General features: G+C 39.1%; 1 protein-coding gene across 1 annotated transcript in view; it reads right to left on the reverse strand.

Moving 5' to 3' along the window:
• The window catches only part of GMDS (GDP-mannose 4,6-dehydratase), a 369,080-nt gene that overhangs the window by 220,412 nt on the left and 130,283 nt on the right, over positions 1-18,385 (reverse strand). Inside the window, exon 7 of the mRNA XM_009279237.1 lies at positions 16,296-16,423. Within this exon, the coding sequence (XP_009277512.1) occupies positions 16,296-16,423 (128 nt within the window). The remainder of the gene's footprint in view (positions 1-16,295; positions 16,424-18,385) is intronic.

The raw sequence follows: 18,385 nt of genomic DNA on the forward strand, positions 1-18,385 counted from the left end.
TTTTTCAGAGGTGCTCTAGCATAGAGCTCATCTTGTTTTCCGCCAACATAGATGCTATAAAATCATGCTTGATTCAGTTTACTTCTTTCCTCCCCTCCCTTCTTCCCTTTTGCTCAGCCTTATCCTCCTCCATGTTCTTGGGTGGGCAGATTCATGGGGAGACTTGGTTTTTAGTATAGCCACCACCAGGCAGTTTGCTACTCTCCTGAAGCACATCTGGGCTTTATATCAGGCCTTTAATTAATCCTCAGTGAAAGCCAAGCTATGACATTTTGACTGGGCAGGCTCCAGTTTTGGACAGGTCTTGATTTATTGCGACTGAGTCTCAACCTACTTTGATTTATTTCAGCTTTGGGGAGGAGGGCAAGCACTGAACAGAAAAAGCACTGTTGGATGCAGAACATGTGATGCACGTAAAGGACCTCCAGAGTACTGTGGCCCAAATGACAAACAGCTCAGACAATTTGCAATAAAAATAAAATAAAAAAAGCCCAAGTGATGAAAAGATTTTGGTGAAAGAAATCACTTAAAGCAACAACAACCACCACTACCAAAAAAAGCAACAACAAATAATAAAAGGCTTAGTGAACTAGGATCAAACTATTTGGCAGAAAGTGCCAACGAAGGAAGCCCATGCCTTATCTCTAAGTAAACAATAAATCCCTGGGCACTCATTAGTGTTAATCATGCCTCTCATCAGCATTCAGCTAAATACAGAGAGGCAGGACCAACGCTTTCCTGATGAGTTGCTTTCAAAGAAAAGGATGTTCTGCTATTGTCTGCCAACTCGCCTTGGGTGGATGTCCTTTTGCAGGTCTCCCTCTCTCACCCTACCGTGCACAGCATGCGATGTGCCAGCTCTTCTGGACAGTGAGAACAAAGGCAACCAGAGCCAAACTGTTCATCTAAATAAAGCAACAAACATCACAATAATAGGAGCCACTGAATAACAAATCAAATCTGCTCAAGGTATAAAGCTTTATTGTTTCTATGGGCAGGCTTACTCTCTTACTTAGGCCCTTTTCTTGTTCTATTTTAATTCAAATTCTGTTGGACAGATGACTCTGCAAGTTTATTCTGAATACTGCTGTAGCCACTTCCAGTTAATTCCTGTTGTGTGTACACGCAAAGAAACTCAGTATCTTGAAATTTCTAATGAAAACAAGTAATTTTATTGTTTTCCTTTAAGTGTTTTTGTTAAAAAATCAAATACCCTGATTTCTCCCTCCTTTTTACTTCCTTTTCACCAACTGAAATTCAGTTTTTGTCGTAGTTTTTTCTCCCCCCTCTAACTATGGGAACTAGAGGATTTATGGCTCTATCAAAAAAGGAAGAAAGAGTGAAGTTCCAGCAACTGAAAAGCAAAAAATTTTTAGTCTAAACACACTGGCACTTTTTATTTGTTGACACCTATCAGGCTCCAGTGCCTAGTGAACCTCTAGCAGAAAGGATGTTTTTGTTAAAGACTTGGCACCTGCTGCTATTAAAATTTCAGTAACACCTCAGATGCTACCTCAACAGTCCCCACACAAAGCCTTGGGAGGACAAGTCTTTGCACTCCTGTTATTCCCTGTAACACAAGACAGAAGGACCAGCAACCCATACATGCACATGCAGGCTTGCTCCAAGGCATCTGTAAGTGTTATAAAGCAGAAGAGGACACAAGTCAGGTATGAAAATATTATGTAGGTCGCCTTTAAAAACATTAAATCCAAATGATTGAAGACATTAGTAAAAAGACATCTATGTGTTAATTTTTAAGTTTCAGGGTGAAATCTGGAAGAAAGGTCTACCATACTTGGTTGATCAGATGCCTGTGTAAGTTAAGGCCACAGTCCAGCTGTGCACTTTGTCACCAAGCAGGTAAGCAGTAGAATCATAGAATCATTAAGGTTGGAAAAGACCTCTAAGATCATCGAGTCCAACCGTCAACCCAACGCCACCATGCCCACTAAACAATGTCCCTAAGCACCTCATCTACTCGTCTTTTAAATACTTCCAGGGATGGGGACTCAACCACTTCCCTGGGCAGCCTGGTCCAATGTTTCACCACTCTTTCAGTAAAGACATTTTTCCTCATGTCCAATCTGAACCTCCCCTGGCGCAACTTGAGGCCATTTCCTCTCGTCCTATCGCTAGTTACTTGGGAGAAGAGACCGAACACCCACCTCGCTACAACCTCCTTTCAGGGAGTTGTAGAGAGCGATGAGGTCTCCCCTCAGCCTCCTTTTCTCCAGGCTAAACAACCCCAGTTCCCTCAGCCGCTCCTCATAAGACTTGTTCTCCAGACCCCTCACCAGCCTCGTTGCCCTTCTCTGGACACGCTCCAGCACCTCAACGTCCTTCTTGTAGTGAGGGGCCCAAAACTGAACACAGTATTCGAGGTGCGGCCTCACCAGTGCCGAGTACAGGGGCACGATCACTTCCCTACTCCTGCTGGCCACACGATTTCTGATACAGGCCAGGATGCCATTGGCCTTATTGGCCATCTGGGCACACTGCCGGCTCATATTCAGCCGCACTATTTCTGAAACAGGATTCAAATGACCATCTAGCTTAAGATGATTTGGGTCTTCTGCTAATTGAGAAGCAACTACATGGGTGTTCTCAGTCTAATCTCTGTCACATTGACTAGTTTTATCATCTGTAAAAAAGATGCATTTATTTTAGCAGTGGTAGGCTAGTAGACCTATTTGTGCTGGTAGGCTACACAGGGAACCTGTGTTTGTTGTCTTGTCCCCTGACTGGGTGGGTAGCCTGAGCTGGCTCTCTGCCCAATACAAAATTACTAATTCTGCAGAAATGCAGAATATTCATATGCCAGTAAATGGGATCCTACAGAGCCAGTCCCTTTTAGTTTCAGGAGTACAGGTCAAATTAGCGTTAAGGACAATTCTCAAGTCAAACTGTTCTACTGCACACATGCTTCCCTCATCTCTCTTCACTCTGTAAGAAAACAAATTGTCAACATCTAATGTAAATGCTTGCTATTTTCTAGGCATTTTTTTGTTTTGTGTCCCACCCAGGTTGGAGAATTTCAGGCTCCTTTCACTGGCAGAATCAAGCACAGTGGCAGCTGGCAGCTCACTTTGGCCCAAGAGCAGGTGATGAGAACACAGCACTCCCCTATCAACCAGGGTCTTAATCCGCATCTCGTATCACCCCCACATCCCCCCATATGAGAATGCAGCATATCACCATCAGCTGTGCTCCTCCTGAGTATAAATTTGCTTTTCTCTGCCAGACAGTGCTCCTTCTAGCTGCTGCAGAGCTGGTTCTGGGTGGGATTCCAGATGCTAGCTTTCATCCTGAGCCTGAACACCACCATTTTGTTCTTGTTTACAGGCAGTTTTATTTTCTAGCTTTTATCTGCCTTCATGAAATATAAAAGTTTGTGTGATTTTTCCTTCCAAGAAAGTGTAACAACACTGTAAGCTCCAGCAGTACTTTCTAATACCAACACAGCCAGAATTTGCAGTGACAAGTTAGTAGGCTGTTTCAGTGAAAGAGACTTTATATGAACCAGCATCCCAGTGAAAACCCCTATCTAGGCAAAAAGGATCACTTTAAAATACTACTACTAAAACTATCAGCTTGCTTAGAAGTCAACCGTTTTACAAGCAACTCCAGAACATAAACAACTATTCAAGACATTTTTAAGATATTTTTCAGAATTTGGATTTTTTTTTCCCCTAACTTAAAATATTTATGACACATTGTATTTAAATGATCAGACTGCTACAAATGAGTGCAACTAAATGCCTATCATCAGCATGCAATTTCATTACACAATTTGTTTACAAACCTCATATGAATAAATTTAACCAAGGGAACTGACACTTCCTTTTCTTTACCGCATAGTGTATTTTAAACGTAAATGTCAGATGTGTATGATTCTGCTATTATTTAACACTATTTTCTGTAATCACTCCAAAATGAGTGTGGTAACAACGATGATTAATTTACTTTCATTTTGGGTGGACTTTTTACTCAAACTTGTTCTTTTGCCAGCTACACTTTTACACATGTGCCTGTCGGTTTTACACTGCCCTTCTTTAAATGTGACCTTATGAAAATCAGCAACAAAAAAGCCTTCTTTGAGGAAAGTCTAATTTACTTAATTACAAGGGGTGGGCAGTTGTGCACCAATTTCATCATTCTGTCATACTTGAGGCTGAAAACTGGCACAGAGTGGGCCAGGTGAACATTCTTTATTACGCTTCCTGTTTATATTGGTAATGCATTAAACAGAATTTTAACGTCTCCTGAGGTCACTTTTAGAGACAATTGGTGGCTGTCCCTATCACAGGTGTACTGAGTAACTCTGTGCAGGCACAGAGCTTCTTTCTCTTCTGCCGGCCTCCGCCTCCTCATGCATAAATGTAAGATGCAATGGATGAAGTCAAGTCCCACCGACGTCAATAATCGTATTATTAGAACAAGATTTCGCTCCAAACCAATTGCTGCAGTTGGTTTACAGCATGCTCGGTCCTCAGGCTTGCCAGGAGGGCAGGGAGGGAACGCACAGCCCTACAGTCCTGTTGGGGCTTGCGCACTTCACACATGTGCTCTCACCCTTTATTTTTATCTGGATCAAATAGATCATTTTCTGAAATGTTTTCTTCTTTTCACCGATATTTGTAAGACTCCATTAAAATGTTGTGCATTATATGAAGTGTTACATTAAGTGTGCTCAGACCATAAGAACTCGCACAAACCTCCAACCAACACCAGTTCTAAATTGTTACTCACCTGCTCTTGAATTACTTTAAAAAGAAAAAAAAAGATTCTCCTAGAGATGAGGCACTAGATAGTACAGTAAGCCTGGAAAAGCTCCTTGGAAGGCAAACTCCTTCGTGCTCCACCTTGGCATTCCCAGAAAGCAGAGCACAGCTGGGCCCTGCTCCACAGTAGGATCCTCCTTGCAAACCAGTATCATTTCTACTACCAGTACTACTGATTCAGAAAGCCGCATTCCAGCAGTGCATGCCACGGTTATGGCACAGGAGTCACTGGAAAAGGTTTATGAGGTATTATGGGCTGAAATAAAACATCAGATAAACACATACATGAAACATGCACAACTAGGAGCAGTGGTGATTCCCTGGCTGCAGCCCGAATACAGCACTCAAAATACAACCTCCTCTCGGCACAGGGGTTCGAGAGCAAGGCTGCTGACAACCAGGAGATGATGGTAGCAAGAGGCATGGTGCCCAACAGCAGCCAAGTGCCTCTTGGGCTTTCCCTTGTTGGGAGACAGACCTATCATATCTTGGTCTGTTTTGTAGCCTACAGACCATCCTATCTCATGCATCCTGACACCTTTCCAATAACCCGAGATCTGCTTGTAATCTGGGAGATGAACAGTTTTAAACCGGCAGTATTTTTAATATATATCTACCTTGGATATCAATAATAATACTGGCAATAAAATGAAAAGGGTATACTTAAAATATTTTTCCCTTGTCAATTATTTCCCCTTTAAAATGAATATGATATATTAAAAACCTGATGCTTGTTGAATTTAAAACACCTCAGAGGAAGAGAGAAATTCCCACGAGATATGGAAAAGTAGGGTTTGTCTGGAAATAAATGCAGCATAATAAATTAATGGTGACGGGGAAAATATGCCTGTATTGCATAAGGAAAAAATACTGCATTAGCAACACAAAGCATTACTTTTTCTTGTAAAATAAGGCACAGTGCAGCAAGACTGTATGATTTGTACCAACTTTTCATTATGTCAAAAGCAACATGTGTGCCTGGTATTATAGCATCAGGGTTGCCTTGATAAACTGTTACTGTGTAGAGTAACATCTCACTTGATAGAGGTTAAGGCAGAAATAGGAGTTAATGCGCTCCTAATGCAATTTACTGCTCCTTAAAGAAATCTGTAAAGTGCACTTGGAAGAAAGAAAATCTCTTTTGATATTAAAAAAAAATCAAACCCATTTGCAGATCAAGAAATAATAATGCACAACTTGCACTAGAAATATCAGCTTCTAAAAAGTAAAAAGCTTGTTATTAAGAGCAAAGTTAGAGAGTAAGCATATTTTCATAACAGTGCCTGCTCTTTTAATAGAAGAACAACATGAATGTAACTAACATTGGTGCAACGAGAAGTCAGCTCAACACCCAACACTCCTATGGACCCAGCAGTTCAGGCAATGGCTCACAGCAGGGGGTCCTAGCTGGAGGTCACAGTTCTTGGAGGTTTCAAATGGTTGAGTTTGCCCTGCTTTTCCTATGCTATTGAACAAGAGAGACTAGGCTAGGCAAAATGTGCCTAAACTGCATTCAACTCTACAAAAAAACCCTAATAATTTGTCCTTGCAGGCAGGCAACATTTCATATGAATAATTAGGGATCCCTTAATTTTGCTTCCTCAAATCCAATACCGGAGATCCTTTGATCCCACTGCACAACAGAAAATGTAGAAAGCAGATACATGGGCCTACTCACTTAAGAAACACCTCCAAAATCCTTATTTCACTAGAAGCAATGAAATGGCCACCAAGGTTGCTAGCACCAGGAGTTGCCCTGTGCATCAGCAAGGTGTGCACGGAAGGACAGCTGCTGGACTCCCCTGCACTAGTTGGGCTTGACCTGCACGAAGAGGGAAGCACTGGGAGGGTTTGAGGGAACCGCCAGCTGTTTTGCACTGCCCTTATATAAGCTGCAGGCACTGGACGATGTCAGGGATCCACTGTTTACTTCATTCTCCCATGGCTTCAGGCAAATCCATCCCCACCACACTGCTGAGCTGACTGGGGACGGGGGATAAGAAAACACTAACTTTGCTCACCTACCTTGCTCCTCATACTCCTGAGGAAACAAACAATTGCTCTTGTTGCAGAAATCACATAGATTTTGAGAAGAAGAGAGCGGGGAGTCAAGCACATGACAGCAATAAGCTTTCTTCACATACTTAACCTGGTAACCAAGTCAACCGTCCCGAGGGGAAGCTTAATGTTGGCTAAAGAAGGCCAACTGGAAAGTTCAGCTGCTCTATCTTTGGACCATTAATGTTGGTTGTTAGGTCAAGGCTTCATCCAAAAACACCTACAGCTAAAATTCAAGCATTTCTACTAAAACTAAAAGTGGCATATTAAGTGCACCCTGTGGATTTGGGGAATGTTTCCCACTCAAACAAAAAAAATGGTATTTTTTTTCCATACCCAGATCAGGAAAGAACAGTCACCCTGCTGATAACCAGTCTTCTTAATAATACACAGAATATTAACAGCTAGAGTACAATAAAAGTAAGCCCTGACATTTTAATTTATCCTCTGAAATATTTCTTCTTTCAGTAGAATGACCTGAAATTGTTGGAGGGCTAAAAACTTTGGTTCTGGGAATGCACTGCCCATGATGTTTTACTGGCTTCATTTCAAATGAAAACAATTACTGTATAGTGAGGATGTTACCACACAGACATAACACCATTAACAATTTTTGACTTCCAGTGTAAATTGAACCATTATGGGGTTTTAAAAATGTCCTCATTAAATTTTAATGATCTGTTTTAAGAGATTTTTTTTCCCCCTTATTAAAATTAAAACCAACTATGCTATACAGCTTTCTCAGAATGTGGTGCATTAAGATTCAAATAAATCTGTAAATCATAGATTAGTTAATAAAGAGAAGCTATCTGGGTTATTACAGGTGGGGCTGGTAACAGTACCTGTTATTAATGTTGCCTAACATCTACCAATAAAAGATGCTGCTTCCTGTTCTTTAAAATGTTGCCAAATACCATCTGACTGAATTAAAAATTTCTGAGTTCAAAGGTAGACACACCTGGTTGGTTTGTTAGGGTTTTTTTCTTTTTTTTCCCCCTCATTCATGATAGGAAAAAGAGCAAAGAAAGGAAGGAAAAATGTCAATTGAAGTGATTCAGCTGATTAAAGAATACATTTCATTTGTATTAACTCCCCCATAAACCTCAATAATTTTTTTCCATGAACTCAGGGTTTCCTCGTTGTACAGTAAGTATTTGAAATTTTGCGTGCAGAGGGCTAGAGAATGTTTATGAGAACATTTCCACCAAATTTGCCCCAAACTTGCCCATTCATAAACTTTGTGTGGACTGAAATGGAAAAAAAAAATTTAAAAATCATGGTTTACATACACTCAAGAGAGACTTGTGAGACCTTTGCTGTTAAATTTTGTGAAGATTCACTTTACGGTGGACACGCTCCGTCCCGTGATGGGGCAGTGGTTTCCCACCAGGCACAGCTGCCGCCTCGAGCAGTCTGTCTGGTGTACTCGCTCCCTGGGTCCAGGCAATCCCATCTCCCTTGTGAGATTCATCTCTTTCGTCTCGTCTGCAGTCTCGTCTGCAGTTGCCCCAAGTTAAAACCGCCACAAGACTGACTGGAAGGTGGAACAGATCTTTTTTTTAAAAGTCTCGTTTGTTTTCACCCCGGTGTTATATTGCCACCTGCTAATGAGTAAACATTGTCCTGCAATGATGGTATATATACCACATTATATAGTCTCTCTGCTGGCATCCGTATGTTTTCTTCCAATCCTGTCACACGTATAAGTATAGCTCCTAAACACTGACCCTGTCATAATTTTACTTGTTTTTTCCACACAGTGCCAGACAGAGCAGAACACTAAAATCATAGGAACACAGCATGCATTTAAAGTTACTTCTGAAAAGTGCCTTAATTTGGTATTCTACAAGTAGTACATGCTGCAAAGACAGAATTTGTCAGGAGGACTCTTGTAGTTGTGTTATTTGAAGAGATACTGCATTCAAGCTACAATGGCGTAATAGGTCAGTCTCAGAAATATGACAACAATACATAATTTATCAATCTGGAAACCTTATACTTGAAAGAAGCCTTAGTCTAACCTCTCCATCACTCCAATTGAATTGTAAGACCACCGCTGTAACAAGACCACTTAGAAAACCACCGGGGTGGCCTTGATAATAATACACATATCATTGTGGAGGCACAGGAAACTAAACCAGATGGTTTTGCTGGGGAAAGCACTTTTTTGGCTTTGTAAAGCCTAAAAACACTAATAGGTCAAACACAAAAGTGGTGAAAAAGAAAGCTAAAGGAAAATTTATGTAAATAAGAAAGAAATCTTTTTACAATTATATTCCCCTCACATAAAAAATGGCTGCAAGAAAATAAAAAGGGGGAAATGGTGCTGTAGTTCTGAAATAGATCAGGATAGTTTTCTGAAAGGAAAAGGTCTAACAGCAACACTTACAGGAGGCACTGCTGCTAGAAATCAATACCATACGATGTGCATTAGACAGAACACCTACATCTTGCAATTAAAGCCCTTATCTTTCCTCATTTTTATGTATTAAATATGGACACCATTCATGTCTATTGTAATAAACTACTTACTTTCTTGTTGAATCTCTTATTAGCAATCATATCAAACTTAAACAGAAAATAGCACATATGTGCACCTCTTAAAATACATGAAATTGAAAATAATTTCCACAAAATCTTCCACGCACAAACAGAAACATGCATCTTTTCTTTCCTCATTTTTATGTATTAAATATGGACACCATTCATGTCTATTGTAATAAACTACTTACTTTCTTGTTGAATCTCTTATTAGCAATCATATCAAACTTAAACAGAAAATAGCACATATGTGCACCTCTTAAAATACATGAAATTGAAAATAATTTCCACAAAATCTTCCACGCACAAACAGAAACATGCATACATTCACACATATATACAGGTGGCATGTGTGTGTGCACGCACACATGTACAAAGCATGTTTGAATTTTCTCACTTGTGCTGTAGTTATTTAGAATCACATTATTTACAGACTTCATTTCAAAAACCATGAAGGCCTTGGTTTTGTTTTGTTTTTCTTTAACGCAGACATCATCTGCATGAGTAAAATTAAGATGATAGTGTGTTACTCTGCTGGGAATTGCAACTATTTCTAATAGTCAAGAAGTCTAATCTAAACTACACGCACTGAAAGAAATGTATTATAAGCTCTTTTATTGTGCAGCCTTATTCACCAAAATGTAAGCTTTTATTTGGCATAGAAAAGGAAAACTTTTACTATCTCAGTTGTTCTAAAATGTGTTCTCTCTTCATAAGGGAAGGTTTGACCATATTTTCAAAATCTGAAAGAAGATGTTTGAGAATTATACTTACATTTTGCTGGCATCAAATCATGCTTTAACTAAAAGAAAACATCATTATTTAAATATCTGTTTTTTCTCTGCTTGCATGGGACAATGCAGAAGAAATGTACACTGAGGAGACCTTCACTATATGCTTATCATTTGTGACAGTTCATCTTGGTACTGCTCAGAAATAGCCTTGGAGAAAATGTTCAAAGTCTTCAGTCCGACTCCCAAGTTCTTAACTAAAACCAGAGAGTTAAAAGTGGTTTCTGAAGCCAGAATTCAAGTGGGACCATAGGTGCCTTACTGAGTCCAGGGAGCCTGATGGAGCCTGCCTGGACAGCAATAAAGAGAGAGAAATGACAATGGGGTCTCACGGGATCCTATTTTGATTCTGCATGAGACACATGCTGGGAAAATGCCCGTTTTGTGGCCAGTGATGCCATCTACCACCTCATATCAAGACTTGAACTCTTTTGTAAGGTTGGAACATTTCAGCTGAGGTGCAACGTGTGCAAATAATTTACTAAAACAATGGCATCATGAGTTGACTCTGGCAATCCACTTATCTATGTCTTTTCCCTGTAGACCCAACCAGAGGGAAGACAACCTTCTTTACTTCTTCTTGGACCTGCTGTTCCAGCACTCTCGTCGTGTCATGAAGAAGCGGCTCTATTGCAAACGCCAGCGCCTGCGGGTCAGTGCTGGGTGAACTTCACAAAGCAATTTGGCATCTTTCATTTGAGACCAGTTATCTGTGCTGTGGCCACTTACATTGGCTGTACTGTATCCTGAGAACTAGATCAGTATTTGCGTGGATGATTGAACATACTACCATGGTCAAATGTGACTTCCTTTATCCTGGACACATCATACCTCCACACGCCCAAAGTATTTACATGAGGAAATCAAAGAATATTCTGCTATCTGTAAGTGCTTACTTCCTTTGGGAAGACGTTGTTTTCCCAAAAAGCATTTCAGCATGAGGCTTAGTTCTACATCTTATAAAAAGGACAACGGATTTTTAAACTATTAGAAAGAAACTAAGGTGGAATAGTCATTGTCTCTGATACACGTGCTTCTAGAAAGGATACTGCTTCAGCAAGTACCTATCAAGAGTTTTATGAATGTTCAGTAGTTGTTCCAAAGGAGCACAGTCTATCAAACTTTTCTCCTAAAGGTTCATGCAAGCCCTGCTGCTCTCACAATTACTTCACCTAGATGGCAGCAATAAGATAATCAGTTCAGTGGATCATCACATTAATCAGAGCAGATTGGATATAATTTTAAGATCAATTTGGCTTAATAGAGCCATTAATTATCCCAGCTCAAGCAAGCTGATGGAAAGAAAAAGTTCTCATTTTCTTGGAATGAAATGTGGAAATACACAAAATACACTTGAGTACCTGGATGGCTCGAAAATCTTTACCCTCATACTCAAAGAAGTCCAGCATTGACGGTTTAAAATTATTTCCTAACTTCTATTAGAACTTATTAACTTTGAGCATAAAACCTAAGCAGTAAGAAGGGAAAAACTTTTTTTACTTCAGTCCATAACAAAAGGGTAATCCTCATTTAAAAGCATGCCTTTAAGTTCATGAGCTAATCTCGTAACTATATGAGGTATTGATAGTTACACAGACAGATATAAATGACTTTCCTTTTATAACCAACAATCCTCAACAAAGCAAGACTCTCACAAGCAAGTATTCCACCGGGCTGATGAAAGGATGTCTCAGAAAAAACTTTGAGTCTCATCAGACTAAGGTAAAACGTATCTCAAAAGACGACACATCCTCAATACTCCAAGAAAACAACAAAACAGAACTAGAAATGCCTCGGCCAACAGTCTCGCTGGCTGAATCCTTTCCTTATGCACAAGAGGGAAGTAATATTTTAAATAATTCTGTCTGGCAAGAGTTTTTATATTGACATGTACACACAAACATACAAGAAAGGATTTCCCACAACAGAAATAGTAGCAGCCATCTCTCCAATGGTCAGTCTCTACCTATTAGAATGGTGAATAGAAGAATCATGAATAAAACACCAGGTCATGCTGACTGGAGATTTAAACACAGAAGGCATCACTGTAGATTAGATTTTATTATCTCAATTTCAACATGTGCAAAATGGTTTAAGACAATAAAAATGACTGTGCATTTTCTTGCGCATTTTAATCACAAAGTACGAATCAGCACCAGTACCAATTAAAAAAAAGATGGAAAGTCTCTGTTGAAACAGTTTCTTAATGTGCTTGGTTGCACTGTACAATAACTTACTATTTCACTTCTTTATAAACTGTTCTTTTTTGCTTGGTTTTTTTTACATTATTTAAATATAAATTAATAAAAGCTGATTGCCATACATTTAGAACATCAAATGGTCCCTGATTTCACCATGAATTTAGGCACATGCTTAATTTTAAGCATTTAGCTAGACCTGTAATTAATTGAATTGGAGCCAAATATGACCCAGTCATGAGTCCTCTGTAATTATTGCTTGAAATACTGCTGGATTTCTATTGAAGGCAAAAGAAAATATTTCTGATCTGTACGAATACTTAAAGACTATTAAAACTGTTACTTTTGACTTGTTTTTTTACTTTTGCAAGATATATATCGATAGGTTTTTCCACAGCCTTCATCAGTGCAGTATTTCTGCTCTCTGGACAACACTGAGGTGTGGGCAGTGCAACTGCAGAAGGCAACCTGAGCATCAGTGGGTGATAAAGAGGAAACTGAAGGAAAGGAAGAAAAAGCCTCAGCTGTTGAACTCTAATACGAACTCGCTCTTTTCCCAGAGCCACTTTCCCACATGACTCTGTTCTATCTGTTGGCTTTCCCTTTACATCTTTACAAATAGATGTGTATTACATCCCCAAGAACAACACATTAAGGTTTCAGTTGCAGGAATACCTTCACTACTTCATTTACAGTATTTAGCATGTAGGAAATTAAAAAAACCAACCAACTAGTGATGGATCGATGGGCATTTTTTTAATGGTCCAAGGTAAATGGTTCTGAGAATCTATATTTATTTCAAATAAGACTCTTGGGTGAGTGTCTGAGGAAATTTATATGATGCCTTGTGTTTTATAAATGGCATAGAAATGAGTCAGACTGTTAAGGCTTGCTATTGTACTAATATTTGAAAACACCTAGCAGATGGTTTACTAGAACTTTCTGCAACAAATAAAAGGCATGTTACCCTCACAAAACAAAATAGCACACAGAAGATTCATATATCAATAGCACTGATATATTGTTTTTCCTCTTCCAGCTCAGTGGCATTGATCATCATCTCTAATACCATCCCATGAGACTTATGCTGGATCACAGTAGAGTAAAAATGGAGAAAGGGGGAGTAAGAGGCAGTAGCAATTTCTGCAAAAATGTTAAGAGTTACTAATATAATTTTAGGATAAAACCAATAATCCCCCCCCTCCCCCCTCAACTTTTCGATGCCTACTTATTTCTATTTTGTTCTCTTCAAACACTGAATGGAAACCTTTCTTTCTAGTGAGTTAGACTTCCCGGTTTTCATTCACCAGCACAATGCCTCTGTACCTGATTTTCAGTTCCTGCAGGTGGCAGTTCAAGTCCCGGCTCAAAAACCTAATCAAACACTTATTCCAACTATTCTCCCCTGATATAAGCCTATGTTTAAACATCAACCTTCTGAATCATCTGCTACTAAAGCTGACCTCAACCCACAGCTAGCACTGAGCACGCTGGCAGCCCGTCCCTTGGTGGGGACCTACATGCTTAAGTGCAGGCACACGCTTTCATGCCTTACTGCATACAGAAGTGTTTGCCCAAAATCACAGTGGCAGTCGGATGAACGCATGTGATCAAAGCTCAAGAGTCCTGACTTCTGCTTGTGCTTTGTAACCACCAGATGTTCTCCACTCCACTAATACATACAGGATACGATCTCTCCATGAAGTCAATGGGAGTTTGGTCATCAACTTTCATGAGACCAGGAATTGACCCATAATGTTTTATAAAACAACAAAAAGGAATGTATTTATGGTTTTATTATTATCCCTAATAAGGAAATAAGGAGAAAGAAAACACAGTACATGGTCTAGTCTATACGCACATGTGTTACTTGTATTAATATCGATGGGATTTAAAAGTACATATGGAGAGGATAAGATATATCCCTATGTGTTCAGCCATACGCTTAAGGAAGCTCCCCAAATGCTTGTAAATACGATCATGCTCTCTAACATACTATGTATTTATTTGAACAATGTTAAATCTCTAAGCCCTACTTTCCAGTCCATTAAAGCCTCAAATAATTGTTTATTTCCAGTTTAAAGTTACTCTCTTTTTTAGCCATTAGAAGGCTGCCTGTAACCACATTTCCACAATATTCAGGGAATTAGAGAATTGATAATAACTCTCCCATTATCTGAAGGGGTGCCTCTCTGGGAAGAGAAATACTCAAAATGAACTATATTTTAGTGAGGAATTCTTTCCAGAAGATTTTGGGACAGGCCCAAAACGTGTAGCTGAAAGGTCTGGAACGCTACTTACACAACAAACATGTGTTCGTGCTGTAGACCTTGGACAACTACGTTCCTTCTGGAGGCCAAAGGCCTTGGAAACTAGTCATTCTTCTGGATAGACTTGTTCTCATTTCCTTTTTGTTTTTAAAGGTTTGAACACAGGACAAGGGTCTGACCCACTAGGCACAAGAGGGTTATTCTGGATTTCCCTTATGGAAGAAGACATCAGAATTCATCCCACAATTTATGATCTGGTACAAGTTGTCTTGGAATGAAATAGCCGAAGAATTTATGGAATATCCAACGCCTGTTAGCAAATTATGCTCACTATGTTCATGCAACTGATCATTTTATTTGGCTTATCTTTTACTTCCTTTCAGTTGAGACTTGGTAACTGACTTTATGAACACTCTTGACTATAGTTTTATCCATTAAAAAGATGATTGGGATGGTTTACTGGATTAACTGCTTCAACTAATGTTGTAGCCACAAATAAAAAACAATAGTCATGGAGGCAGTCATGACATTCATGGTGCCCTTACCACCTTACATGCAAACGCAGTGCAGAACCAAAAGCCAACTTTATTTATAGCGGCTGCCAAAAATCACCTTCTTCGCTTACTTGATGTAACCCTTTTGATGCCAAGGTGATATGGCTGTTTACTTTTTTAAATATCATCCAGAACAAAAGACTATATTGTGGTATTACGATTTTTTTTTCTTGCTGTTTCTTTTTGACCGTAAACAGGATTTGAGAGCTCACCTTTTATTTTACCTTTTAAATCTCAACTTACAATAAAAATCCCCAATCAGACTTTTTCCTACTGAAATACTTCTTACTTTGTAATATAGAAAAACAAAACAAACAGTCATCATCTTTTTAGACTACATCAATGAATGGTGAAGCCAAATCCGGTTTCCCAGCAAGGAATTATTAAAAGACAGAAATAGTCCAATGACCACAGGAAATCTTTAAGCACCAAAATGGGGACAAAAGTCTCCTGGGGAAAAGACAATATTTCCTACATGGTCATTCACGTCTCCTTGTAATACAATACAGGGGTATTGTTTGTTTGTCTGCTTAAGTAGATGCATAGAATAAAATTAGAAACAAATCCTGACTACAAAAACATTTCAAACCCTAGATGCAGGCACATGCGTTGCAATGCCTGCCATCACAACTGCGTTGTGATGCTTCTTTCTAATGTATAGCCAGCTAGACCTTTGATCATTAATATATACATCATTCTTGCCTCATTATAATAAAGGACACCAACCTCCGGCAGGATCTTTGACTTCAGGTCATACTGCATCTTGCTACAATCTTAATATGGGTCATAAAATTTGTCAAAACAATAGGAGAAATACTCTAAAATAGATCCACTTTATAATTAGCCCCCTCCCCCAAGGAATTCAGTCAAGGAATGTAAACCCAAAGATTTATTTTTCTGTTCAGGTCATGCCTGGGGTAGACTGCTGTGTTACTAAATTCCCTAGTCTGAAATCAAGAGAAAGACAAAGTTAACAGGCCTCAATAGGCAAAAACATCTTGAGATAGCCCTCCGTGGACCATGACCTGAAGTTACAGCAATAAGCATTATCCCCCGCCACGAAGACGATTCAGAAAAAGGCACGTGGCCCACAGCTTACCTCAACGTAGTCCCTGGCATGGCCCCAGTCTCTCTTAGCATCCAGATTGCCCAGGCTGAAACAATCCAGCTGTCCGAGGTGAATCTTTGCTACCGATCGGCTAATTTTTCGAGTAACAAAGTTAGCCCCTGGAATAGAAATAAAAGGTAGTATCAGCATAGTCACAGTGGCAGATAACTGGCCACAAGAAAGACCTCGTATCGCTCAGCACATGGTAGTTTCAGTCCATTCACTCCCCTCACACCACCTAGACCCATGCCATCTTTTATCGGTTGAGTAGGCTAAGAAGCTTCCAGCGCAAGTGTCACATTAGCTGCACTTTCACAGCAAACATCTTTCTTTGTGGGACTTCTTAAGCATTCCTAATTTGCTGCCTTGGTATTCAGTCCAGGCATAAAGCCAAAGAAAATCATTTGGAATGTCAGTTCTTAAACACAAAATGCAAAAGGTTACATAAAGAAGACAGACATCTTAGACCACCCTCAAGTTTTTTGTTGCTGTTTCTTTTTTCTTTTTTTAATTTTTTTTAAGGAATGCATATATCTGAATAAATTAGTTTATTAATAATAAAAAAATGTGACTATCCAAATAGTACATATTCTCCAAAGGACTGTAATGGTTAAATACGTTCTACTTTTCTAGTTTTTTGGGATTCTTTGTCCCCCATGTTCAGTGAGATCATGAAATTGTGATTTCAACTTTATCAGTTGAAGGCTGTACATTATTTTATGATATTCCCGTATTTTGTTCACTGTATTGTTTTGGAAAACTTGTGTACCCATTTCTGCTCCCTGTAGAGTTGCTTTAAATAATACTTGTTTCTAGTTATTTTCACATCTTGATTTTTAAATTATGATGGCTGTGTTTCTAAAATGTGGTCAACAGTCTCCTCAAAAGCAGAGGGATTTGAATTTAGACCAGGAGTTCAGGCTAAACAAGCCCAATGGCGTTTGCACACTAATGGGCCACAAAAATTAAAATTACATGCCTTTTTAATAGCTAAAAAAAAAAAAAAAAAAAAAGATTGAGGGGTGCTTGTAAAATCTTAGCAAATTTCAAAAGTCCTAAGTAGTGCAGCTTGTACATTCAATGCATATATGTAGGAGGTTTCATTATGGAAGAAAGTTAGTGAAAATGACTGCACTTGTAAAATGCTCTTAGCAAATTTCAAAAGTCCTAAGTAGTGCAGCTTGTACATTCAATGCATATATGTAGGTTTTTTCATTATGGAACTCTGCTCTTGAGATATGCATCTCTAATATTTTCTGTTTCCTGTCAAACAAACGATAGACTGCTGCAAAATTATTAAATAATGTGAAATGACTTTTCCAGACTACTAGTTTTTCCTGTAAAGTCAAGAGCACCACAGCACCTTTTTGTGTCATTTGGCTCTGTCAAAAGTAAAAAAAAACAGCGCACCTGTAAGAACCATGTGGAATGAAGCGATTAAATAATTCAGACCTTACCACGGGAATAAGATAGAATTTTAATTTTCTGTCAATTGCTGAACTAATTGGAATTCCAGTTAGTAGCCGTTTAGAATACATCAGTTTGTGCTTGTTTTTTAAAGGATGAAAATCATATAATTTCCATATTCCGTGAAAAAGTGTTTATATATAAAGGAAGCTTACAAAATAGTGTGGTTTGCAAAATTTCAGAAATAAAATATACTGGGGAGTCTTTTTTATAGCAATGTTCCTCAAAAATTGGGCAAATGAGTCAACTGCAGGATGAAAGCCCAAGCCCTTCTCCCAGACAGCACCCTGCATACTCAACAGGAGAAATATGATTATCCCAAAGATAAACCAGCACCAACCAAAGGACCAACACTGTGACTCTGCTATTGCAACTTCTGAAAGCAAAGTACCGTCGTTCCCCTGTTCCTGGCTGGACAGGCTTGCAGCAGGAGTGGAGTTCTGGCTTAATAGAAACCAGTGACAGAGTTTCTTTGGCTTAGTCAGACTGGCACTTCTCCAAAGATTGTTTCAATTTTTTAATGTTACCAAAGTGCTTTGAGATCTTCACGCAGATTATTACTAATTAATTGAAAATAGATTCAAACTATTACACAAACTTATTAGGATTAGCTC

Source organism: Aptenodytes forsteri, unplaced genomic scaffold (assembly GCF_000699145.1).
Source record: "Aptenodytes forsteri isolate BGI_AS27 unplaced genomic scaffold, ASM69914v1 Scaffold81, whole genome shotgun sequence".
In the NCBI taxonomy this organism is placed as follows: Eukaryota; Metazoa; Chordata; class Aves; order Sphenisciformes; family Spheniscidae; genus Aptenodytes; species Aptenodytes forsteri.